We start from the raw sequence: 12,187 nt of genomic DNA, 5'->3' as shown, positions 1-12,187 counted from the left end.
GGAATTCTCTAAAATTCGAACACAGGAACTACATAGTGTGATTCCTTGATGCAAATGGAGACGAAAATGTTAGTGACAAAAGTTGTACGAAAATATTTTGATAGAAATGTGGCAACACTGTCTTCTGCAAATGTTACTCCTGTGATCGTAGCTCAAGCTATTCGTACTCTGCTTTAAAACTGAATGTTAATGGTTCAAATAAACATTTGTCTAACCAAAAATATGGATTACCCAACAAATTTAATGTATACAGATTTTAAAGTATTAACTATTGAAGAAATTTATAAATATAGTTTACTAATTTACTACCACAGAAATCAAATAAAACATCAATCTAATCGACATGAATATCGTACTCGAAGACAAAAGTCTACTTTAACATTAGTTGAGCCTAAATGTCATACAAGTGCAGCTCTTAAACATGGTTCTAGTTTCGGCCCAAGACTTTATAATAAAATTACAAACCATTTTCCAAATTTGAAATATTTTAAAATTGAAGCTTTTAAAAATAAATTTATAAAATTTTTTGATGATATATAATATTAACAAATGTGTGTATTTTTTTACTTTTTATTTCTGTCGACTATATTCATACTTTTGTTGAATATCTTGGCTTCTGTCTGATTGTCAATTTATATTAAATGTGTTTTTCTCTCTTTTTCTCTTTATTCTTCTTTTGCTCTTGTGTATTATTGGTTTGAATTAAGTTATTTACTGTATTTAATTAATTGTCCTTGTAAATTTTATGTTATATTATTGGCTAAGACCACACCGTACACGAGCCTGGCTCTTACAGTAGTGGCTAGAAACATTTTTGTTTTATAAATTTAATATGTACTCGCTAGTTAACTAGTTAAATAAATAAAAAATCATCTCGTGGTTTTTATTGTAATTATATTTTTGTTAATGTACGAATTATTTGCGTTGCATTATAATCCTTCATAACTTCGTAATATATATTGTTTATTAATTTCTCGTCATTTTATTGCTTGTTAGTTACAATAAATACACTAAACATGCCATTACAGTAAACTACTGATATTCTATCTTGTGCAGTGTTGCCCAATTGTGCAATTAAAATATCTTCGGACGAAAGATTGTCACTAACATTTTCGTCTCTATTTTCACCCAGACATTTTATGTAGCGAATGTATATATTTTTATACAAGTCGAAAGTAGTTGGCATTTCGAATATTCTAAACTTCACTCCGTTGGTTAGTTGTTTATAAGTTATGTTTAGCCGTGTCGGACTTTGTCATCCCATTTTGGATATTTTTGACTTGAAATTAGGACGCACAGTAGGGCTCCAACGATGAGTCAATACATCAGGCCTCCGCTTGAGAACTCGGAACAAACGCCCTGTTCCTAGGCAGGATTAGAACCCATAACCATAACGCCATGCAAGTTAAATCCGCACGTCTTGACCGTTGCATACACCGCGACTGGTTTTTTCTAAATTCTTTTTTTTGATAAACGTCTTACTTACAAATGGCTTTTAAGTTACCCGCAGATTCATTGCCGCCCTCACATAAGCCCGTCATTGGTCCCTATCCTGTGCAAGATTAATCCAGTCTCTATCATCATATCCCATCTCCCTCAAATCCATTTTAATATTATCCTCCCATCTACGTCTCGGCCTCCCCAAAGATCTTTTTCCCTCCGGTCTCCCAAGTGACACACTATATGCATTTCTGGATTCACCCTACATGCTACATGCCCTGCCCATCTCAAACGTCTGGATTTAATGATCCTAATTATGTCAGGTGAAGAATGCAATGCGTGCAGTTCTGCGTTGTGTAACTTTCTCCAGTCTCCTGTAACTCCATCCCTCTTAGCTCCAAATCTTTTCCTAAAAACCTTATTCTCAAACACCTTTAATCACTGTTCCTCTCTCAAAGTGAGAGTCCAAGTTTCATTTCCATACAGAACAACCGGTAATATAAGTGTTTTATAAATTCTAACTTTCAGATTTTTTGACAGCAGACTAGATGACAAAAGCTTCTCAACGGAATAATAACAGGCATTTCCCCTATTTATTCTGCGTTTAATTTCTTCCCGAGTGTCATTTATATTTGTTACTGTTGCTCCAAGATATTTGAATTTTTTTCACCTCTTCGAGGGATAGACTAAATCTCCAAGTTTTATGTTTCCATTTCGTACAATATTCTGGTCACGAAACATAACCATATACTTTGTCTTTTCGGGATTTACTTCCAAACCTATCGCTTTACTTGCTTCAAGTAAAATTTCCGTGTTTTCCCTAATCGTTTGTGGATTTTCTCCTAACATATTCATGTCATCCTCATAGACAGGAAGCTGATGCAACCCGTTCAATTCCAAACCCTGTCTGTTATCCTGATAAACGTCTTCCTCGTTGTACTAATTACAATTATAATGTGACTCCAATGTTTAAAAATGCTAAATTTATCATGTTCGCAAATATGCCATTTAATTAATGTAGACACAAATCACCGGAGAAAGATTTACCTGTACTCTTGAAAACCGGTCTAATTTTTTAATACTGTAGATTGAACAGCAATGACGTATAAATCCTTTCTTAGAAGTCTTAATTACATTGTCAACGTACGTACCTGTTACAGAATCTTCTTGACTTATTTGGCCAGGCATTCACACATTCTTCACAGCACAAACAAAATGTATCAACGCTAAGGCTGTAGTACTTATGAGTCTCTAGCATATGTCACACTGACACACAAATATGTGTTTGAGTAACCTCGTCCGTCACATGAGAACTAACTGGCGGGCGGGAAGGCAGACAGATAATATGGCTTCAGTGTGCAAGTGGTCTATGTAACGTCGTAGATAAATATGCGTTAAAAATGATAACTTTTTTATGTCCATGCATTCTCGTTCGAACGGTTCAGGAAAGTATATCCATATCTTGCCACATGTAAGTGCACTCGTACTCCAGCGGAAATTGGTTTTCAGAACTAGGGTACCGGTAACTCTCTAGAATTAAAGCACAGTACAGTAGAACCCCGATTATCCGTCACCCTATTAACCGATTGGCGGATTATCCGACTATCTTTCTCTCGCTCTTTTTTTTTTTTTTTTTTTTTTTTTTTTTTGTTGCTACAGAAACATATGAAGTACTACTGTAGTTATATTAATACGTATTTTTTTCTACGAGTGTTATTACACGCCTTTACACTTACACAGTCTGGCCTACTGTTCGAATTGCCGCACTGTACAACTTCTATATAAAATGTATTCCGTAAGTGTCAAAAGAAAATGTGTTGTGCTAAGTATCGGAAAAGTGTAATAATTGAGTGGTTCGGGAAAAGAGAAACTGTGGTTCATCTCGCATCAGAATACGAAACTGATATTACAACTGTGCGCGATTTAATAGAAATCAATAATAAAGTGTATATAGTATGTACATCTACGACATGAGACCTCTACTATTCCTACCTTTCCGCTGACAGCCATTACAAGAAGTTTCTTTGCCCCTTAAAAACACATTATTGACAATCGAACTTAAATTAGTGAACTTCTGATTCTCTACCTAGCGTGTTAAACACAAAACCACGGAGGAAATTACGAATCATTTAATTTACAAAACTGTTTTAAGGTACGGATTATCCGATTTTTCGATTAACCGTTCAGTCCGTCCCCTTCATTACCACGGATAATAGAGGTTGTACTGTTATAGTATATACAGCTACGAAACTTGAGTTGTGAGGATGCTAGGAACAATAGAGTGTGCCGATACTATTTCGAATTGTCTGTAATGAGGCGATATTAGCCATCATAGTGGTTAGCAACTATCTATGGATGCATATTTACTACGTAGTGAGCTTCGTGACTGTATGTACTAGACTGTGATTAAAGTCTGAAAGCCGTGAAAAGCTTATTCCATCTCCATGTAACTAAAAACAACTTATCTAAATTTTGACCGCAGCCCTTAAACTCAATGTTAATTTTTCAGTATCATTATGCGTATCGCGGATTTTACAATTTTTTTTTTTTTTATAGAAACTTCGTACAGTATTTTTTTAAATTATGATTTATTTAACGACGCTCGCAACTGCAGAGGTTATATCAGCGTCGCCGTGTGACGGATTTTTGTCCCGCAGGAGTTCTTTTACATGCCAGTAAATGTACTGACATGAGCATGTCGCATTTAAACATACTTAAATGCCATCAACCTTGGCCGGGATCGAACCCGCAACCTCGAGCATAGAAGGCTAGTGCTATACCAACTACGCTACCGAGGCCGACTCGTACAGTATTTCTTGAGGCAATTCTAAATAATCTTTGTTAATATAGAATATACATTTTACAATTTCTCTAAGATTCTTATGTCATATATGGGACAACGAAATTGCGAAGCGTCTTAATTAAACAAATTCTATGTAATGAATTTTATGGAAATCGTGAAAATATTAACAGTTTTAATTGAAATAGACCATATACTTTGTAGTGAGCGAGTGCTGATAGTTTTCAGATAATTTAATTGAGCTTAACGAATGTTTGTTGCCATGACCTCTGGTCTCGAAATAATTATCTAATGACAACAAATGAGTTTAAAAAGCGAAATTAAAATCACCAGAGAATAACTATTATCACAAAATTCGATAAGATAATCTCATTGCGATCAACTGTAATTCTGAACAATAAAACATTCGAGCTTATAATAATAATAATAATAATAATAATAATAATAATAATAATAATAATAATGTACAGAAAAAGTCACGTCGAAGCAGAGGTGATAGGGATAAAAGGCTCCTTTGAATAAAAACAACTGAACATTTGAGATTATAACAGCACTTTATTTTCAACTACATCATTGCTTATCTATAATTTAGAACATGTTTAATTCTCTTGTAAACCAGTTTTATTTATGATTGTGCAATTATTGTTATTAATGATTAATAATTATTATTGTTGCATGTTGAGACTGCAACTTTTACGTATTAGTTAGATTGCCGATACATGGAAGCAGAGACTATACAAATAGAACAAATGAACGTAGGACGAAAAAAAAAACTGTCACATTAATTTTGAGCAGCATTCTCGTTCATTGGCTGATAAACGTTTGCGTGGGATTATCGTCAAAGTATTCGTAATCGTTCTCAACATGGTAGTCATCACCATAACTAATAACAATAATGATAATACTTACTTACAAATGGCTTTTAAGAAACCCGGAGGTTCACTACCGCCCTCAAATAAGCTCGCCATCAGACCCTATCCTGAGCAAGATTAATCCTGTCCTTCCATCATATCCCATATCTTCCATAAATTCATTTTAATATTCTCCCACGTATGTCTCGGCCTCCCCAAAGGTCTTTTTTCCTTCTGGCCTCCCAACTAACACTCTATGCTTTTCTGGATTCGCCTATATGCTACATGCTCTACCCATCTCAAACGTCTGGATTTAATGTTCCTCATTATGTTAGGTGAAGAATACAATGCGTGCAGTTCTGCGTTGTGTAACATTCTCCATTCTTCTGTAACTTCATTCCTCTTAACCCCAAATATTTTTCTAAGTACCTTATTCTCGGTAATATACTGTAACTGTTTTATAAATTCCAACTTTCAGCTTTTTCGAGAGCAGACTGGATGATAAAAGCTTCTCAACCGAATAATAATAATAGGCATTTCTCTTATATTTATTGTGCATTTAATTTACTCTCGAGTGTATTTTATATTTGTTACTGTTGCTCCAAGGTACTTATTTTTCCAACTTTTCAAAGTATAAATGTCCAATTTTTATATTTCCATTTCATAGCTCTACTATGTTCTGGTCACGAGAGACAATCATTTTCTTTGTTTTTTTCGGAATACTTTGTTTTTTCAGAATTCATCATCATTTTCATTCTGACAAGTATTAGGCCTAGTGGTCTATTACGGTCTTGTTTCTATCTCTTTTGAGGTCTGCCAATGGATCTTTTTCCCCTCGGTCGATAATTTAAAATCTGTTGTTGCTCATTCTGTTGACGTGATTTTTTCAGTTTTATTGATATCGCCAAATGTACTATTCCGTTACTGGTTCAGCTTTGAGTACCTCCATGATATCCTCAACCCGCTTGAGGTCGAATTTAGTGTATCCCACAGCCCTTCACATGCTGTGATTCTCCTAATATGAGCTCTTAAGGTCCATGCCTCACTTCCATAAGAGGAAACTGGTATTGCGAGAATATTATACAGGCGTAAACGGATATATTTCTTAACAATTGCAGGCTTGAAAACACTATTAATTGTGATCATAGTTTTAGTATATTTGTTGATTTTATGGGAGATATCCTTTTCAGATTGAAAAGATAGGTTGTAATCCAGGTAATTGAATTCATTCACCTTTTCCAGAATTTTGTTTTCTAAACATATTTTATTTTGAATTGAGTCTTTGTTTTTTCGGGGCTTAATAATAATAAATATAATAATAATAATAATAATAATAATAATAATAAATGTGCTCAGAAACCTCACGAAAAGAACTCAGGAACTATATACACCAGGTAGAACAGCAACAAATAGGAAATATTGTTTTGTAAAGTCCATTACAAAATCTCAGAAATTCAAAAACTCGCTGGGGGGCCCTTGATTTGAAATTAGATGGGACATAGTGGTACTTCTGTGACGTGATTTTGGCACGACTCCAGAATAGCAGACATTTAAAGTCCGTTGTTTTGGAAACATCCTGGCTGGGTTAGCATAGCAGTAGCTGAACTATTTATCCCAATGAGTGAATATTGTCTATTTCCTCTATAGTCTATATGCTTTTGATGGAATTCGATTGCATCACAAGAATAGCTCTCATGCCTGTCGCGCCTACTCATGTAATGGACTTATAATTAAATAAACTGTCCGTAGACGATATACAAATAGATTAGTTGGAATTATCGCCTTGCACTCCACAAGCAGATTAACACTATGGGGGTGTCTATTAATGCCACAGATTATGTTTCCGCCTAAAGGATGTAAAGTGTTACAAGCAGTGTACTGAATTAATGGCAAAGGAAGCTTCTAATTGAAATAGGTACATCTTCTGCGGACTAAAAAAAATAACCAAGGAAGAGACTAGTGAAGTGCTTTGCGTGAAGTGTGGCATCGAATGAGACAGAAACATGGACATTACGACGAAGTGAAGAGAAGCGACTAGAAGCATTTGAAATGTGGATATGGAGAAGAATGGAGCGTGTGAAATGGACAGGCAGAATAAGAAATTAAGATGTGTTGGAAAGAGTGGGTGAAGAAAGAATAATGCTGAAACTGCTCAGGTAGAGGAAAAAGGAATTAGTTAAGTCACTGGCTGAGAAAAAACTGCCTACTGAAGAATGCACTAGAAAGAATGATGAATGGAAGGAAAGTTCGGGGCAGAAGAAGATTTCATATCATAGACACCTTAAGATATATGGATCATATGCAGAGACTAAGAGTAAGGCAGAAAATAGGAAAGATTTGAAAATGCTGGATTTGCAGTGAAAGATCAGCCCTTGGGCAGAAAACTACGAATGAATGACGTACTTTACCTGAAGTGCTATGTGTAATCTGTCGTTAAAAAGATAAAGTCAAGTGAAAGGATACAGCCTATTTAAAGTAAAAGATAAAGGCAAGTCGGAAAATTCCTTTATAATTGACGTAATGATAAATGATAAATTTTAAAAATATACGCACTTTTAAGTTTCTGACGTGTGTGTGTGTGTGTGTGTGTGTGTGCGTGTGTAATATGTCTATGTGTAAAATGTTACAATAATAATAAATCTTGTGGCATATTATTTTTTTTAATGTTTCGTCTGAATTATATATTTACGAAACAAAAACTTCTGTCCCTTTAACAACAGATCTTCATTTTTATTGTACGCCTATCACTTTTAAGGATAGCCTTCGTGTGGTTTTTTTATCTTCTGCGGTCCAGTTTAAATTTATGACCTCACATTTCCTATGTTCATTGTCCAAATATTGTCCTTGTCAGAATACATTATACGTAGGTTGCGTTTTATAACTGCTTCCAAGGAAATTATAATTTCATCCTAACTCTTCACTTGAGGGCCTACATTCTTGTCATGTTCACCATGAAGTTGGAACGTCGCAATATATTTTGGCAGTGAGTGATTGCTTAGTTCGCTGTTGCAGGGAAGTCCCAGAGATAAAGTGGGCAGCTGAGCGCGAATATTCGCAATGATTTGAGGCCGCGATGTCTTCTTAGTGTGGGTGTGGCTTCCGATACAGTGGCGGTTTACACGCTTTATTGAGAAAAATAAAAATGAAGTAGGGTGACGAGAAAACCTCTAATGAAATGGACTAGATAAAGGGACTGCGGATAAGTTATAAGGTATCTTCGTGTTATATAGAAATCGTAATTCAAAATGGCATGAACAAACATTCTGTTGGGAAACGAAGTAGGCCTACGTTTCTTGGGCAATTATTTTATACCCACAGCCTGACCCCGTACTCTCAATCCTTCCTCATAACAATTTCTTCATTACGTGTAAGTGGTTTTCGAAACGTTTGTGACCCCCTCCCTCTGTGGTTATGTTAGTATCTCTTCATGCTTTTCTACCCCTGCCATGTTTTCGAATGCCACGTTTTTTACTTTCAGGTTTAACTTTCGCTTAGGAACTCCTGATTTAGAAGAGCGACTTCTTCTATAATTCTTATTATCGTATCGTCCTTAGCATGGGGTCTTCCGAGAGAGAAGTAAAGCTAGGAGGGCTGTGTCGTAGGCTATATCTACTGCACGTAAAATAACCCTGTTCCTTACACAGGACTCTAGATAAAGCATGGAATACTTCGGGAAAGGAGTAAAGCTAGGAGGTCTGTGTCGTAGATCAACGGCTCGTAAAATAACCCTGTTTCTTACAGAGGACTTCAGGTAAAATTTGTCGGCAATCTTATTGTCCATGTTGTGTTTCGACACTGAATAACCTCTCCAGTTGAATGCACCATTAAATACGAGTAAAATAATAATAATAGGCCTACTACTACATACTACAATTATTTTATCGTTCTGTAGTTGTTTTACTGGTATTCTATAGTCTGTAAGTACTGATGGATTTTTAGGAGCAATTGCTTTATACATAACAATGAAACGAAACCCAATAAGATAAATACTTAAGAAAACAAGAATGTAAACATTATTTTCCAATATATTTTTAATCGTATTCTGCAATTATTTTATCGCTCTGTAGTTGTAACACATGTTATCACTATATTCAGACTTACTTACAGCTTTTAAGGAATCCGGAGGTTCATTGCCGCCCTCACATAAGCCACCCTCGTTCTCTATCCTGAGCAAGCAAGATTAATCCAGTCTTCACCATCATATCCCACCTCTCTCAAATCCATTTTAATATTATTCTTCCATCTACGTCTCACCCTCCCCAAAGGTCTTTTTCCCTCCAGCCTCCCAACTAACACTATATATGCATTTCTGGATTCGCCCATACGTGCTACATGCCCTGTCCATCTCAAACGTCTGGACTTAATGTTCCTATTTATGTCAGGTGAAGAGTAAAATGCATGCAGTTCTGCGTTGTGTAACTTCATCTCTTTTACTCCCAACTATTTTCTCAAATACTCTTAACCTCTGTTCCTCTCTCAAAGTGAGAGTCCAAGTTTCACAACCATACAGAAGAACCAGTAATATAACTGTTTTATGAATTCTAAATATCAGCTTTTTTGACAGCAGACTATCTTCAGACGTCGAAATTAAATAAATATACGGTATAGGTCATTCGTATCTCGTGAAACCAAATGCTTGTGTGTGCCGTAGCATATAGTAAGAACCTTATGGTGGGGGGGGGGGGTAAGCGAGCATGCTGGCCGCAGGTAGGAGCGTAGGGAGGGAGGGAGGGAAGCTTCTCAGTCCAATTTCTTCTTCCCTTTACGCGCAGAAAGGTTTTACGAGATAACGAATGACCTATACAATTGTGAAATTTCAAAGTAGATACCGGTATGTAAATACATAATTTTATAATTAATGCTAACTAGCATCTTTGCACTTTTTTATGACCATGCATTCCATTATATCGATGCTGAAGTTTAAAGTCGCACAGTTCAATTTCTTCAGAGATATTTGTAACTAAGCTACATTCTTTGTGGTATTTAAATTTTTAATTTTACTAATTTTGTTTTATTCATGCTCTGATGGAAATATGTCAATGTAATTCTAACTTTTTCTTTTAATTCCAAGTATAGTGCATTTTATATGAATGCGATTAAAATACGAATAAATTTGTGAAAGCTTGCAAAAGGACTGTTCTTAATAGCCAGATTTCCATAAAATGAAAACTACTAAAATAGAGATAAGCTACTGGGCTTAGAAAGGACAAACTAAGTTTTAAACATATGTATAGGATTTTGTAATTTCTAACGGATGGTCCACACCTGTGTAGTAATGGTTAGCGCGTCTAGCCGCGAAACCAGGTGGCCCGGGTTCGATTCCCCGTCGGGGTTTTTTCCGAGGTTTTCCCTCAACCCAATATGAGCAAATGCTGGGTAACTTTCGGTGTTGGACCCCGGACTCATTTCACCGGCATTATCACCTTCATCTCATTCAGACGCTAAATAACCTTAGATGTTGATAAATCGTCGTAAAATAACCTACTAAAATAAAAAAAATCTAACGGATGATACGCATCACTTCGTCAAACAGTAGGCCTAACACCAGTTATGTGACATCAGTGAGGTATGTCGCAACACATGTTAGAATATACTATGCTTATTCTAGTTCTTTGATGTTGTCATTTCTGCTTCTAAGGTAGTTTTGAGAAGTTGTACGTATTTTGATATTTAATCAGTGATAAATTATAACGTAATTCAGCTTTCAAAGGGAATATTTTTGAATTTCGAAATGGAATTTAAGGCAAAGAAGTTAAAGGGACACTCAACTAATTTCTTCTTCTTTCTTAACATTGTGTCTTGTAATTCAACCAAAAATTTAACTTCAGAGTTGCGCAGATAAGGAGGAACTTAGTTCGTATTTTCGGTGATTGACAAGTACATTAAATGGAAGGATTGTTCTGTGCTATTGATTACAGAAATACTTCTTATGTACCCGCTACTCTCCCTTTACACACTCAAAACCTTTGACATTAATCGGCATAGTGTAAAAAGAAATAAAAACAAAACAAAATAAAAAGTTAACTCCTTCGATGAATGATATGAATTTATATTGTACAATAGTGGCAAAAAAAAAAAAACCGGACCGACTCTTGTAGCTGATTTCAGAGCCTTGTTCACTCCAGAGCACGATAGACTGGTAACTAAGGCTTTCGTGGTTCGAATCCTGCCTGGGAAGGAAACTTTTTTTTTGGTATGGCGGTCAGAGCGTTGTGCCTTCCACACCACCTCATTCTAGTGCCGAGGTCATGGAAAGCATGGGGCTCTACCTCCATGCCCCCCAAGTGCCTTCATGACATGTTACGGGGATAACTTTACCTTGGTCTTTCCCGGGGGTAAAAGGCGGTCAGAGCATGGTGCCGACCACACCACCTCATTCTAGTTAAGTAGTAAAATATCGCTGCAATCGAAAAGTATTGGGAATAAATTTAAATAAGGAACAAAAAAAAGTTTCCTTCCCAGGCAGGATTCAAACCACGAGTCTTAGTTATCAGTCTATCGTGGTCTGGAGTGAACAAGGCTCTGAAATCAGCTACAAGGGTCGGTCCGGTTAGCTTTGCCGCTACTGTACATTACAGTAATTCTATGAGAATAGCTTGTTTCATACTTCATTCACTGAATAGTACCAATTATTAATAATTTATTCGGTTTTAATTATGCAACGGATTACGAGGAAAATTATTTTTCGGTTAGTTCGAATTTTGGAGAATTCCATGTTTTGTATATTTCCCCTGAATTTTTTAATTTAAAATATTCCGCCATATAATAGATACAGTAGGTCTGGTAATTGTATTTACGTGACCAAAATATCACCATTCGTGCAGTTTGTTAATTTCTTTAGTCGAATTACACAATAAGTTTAATATTAGCAGCATGTAATTTGAAATACACGCTAGGTGTGTGTAGGATTGTTTTGCATGTAATTATTCCAGTGAATAATATTGTTTCTCGGAAATAGGCCACTTTCCCACTACGAACGGCGTTTCGGCCACAGGCACTTAATCCTGATACCTTATTATTTGCGGGACGCATGCTTTCATGTGAAACAAGAATTGTAGTGTGACGACGCGTCTAGACAGGCATGAACAGAGTTTGT

General features: G+C 35.9%; 2 protein-coding genes across 3 annotated transcripts in view; one reads left to right on the top strand and one right to left on the bottom strand.

Annotated features, from left to right (window-relative positions):
* LOC138696649 (reticulon-1-like) overlaps nt 1-12,187 on the top strand; it is a 261,158-nt gene that overhangs the window by 32,991 nt on the left and 215,980 nt on the right. The gene's annotated exons all lie outside the window — the stretch shown is intronic.
* Nucleotides 1-12,187, bottom strand: part of lace (serine palmitoyltransferase long chain base subunit) — a 151,630-nt gene that overhangs the window by 66,046 nt on the left and 73,397 nt on the right. Inside the window, exon 1 of one of the 2 annotated variants that reach the window (XM_069821868.1) lies at nt 2,592-2,785. The exons of the other annotated variant lie outside the window; for it this stretch is intronic. Coding sequence (XP_069677969.1) covers nt 2,592-2,628 — 37 coding nt within the window. The 5' untranslated portion in view covers nt 2,629-2,785. Of the gene's footprint in view, nt 1-2,591; nt 2,786-12,187 lie in introns of those variants that run through there. 2 annotated transcript variants of the gene reach the window in all.

Source organism: Periplaneta americana, chromosome 3, assembly GCF_040183065.1.
Source record: "Periplaneta americana isolate PAMFEO1 chromosome 3, P.americana_PAMFEO1_priV1, whole genome shotgun sequence".
In the NCBI taxonomy this organism is placed as follows: Eukaryota; Metazoa; Arthropoda; class Insecta; order Blattodea; family Blattidae; genus Periplaneta; species Periplaneta americana.
The sequence above is the reverse complement of the archived record's forward strand: the minus strand, read 5'-3'. Positions and strand labels throughout refer to the sequence as shown.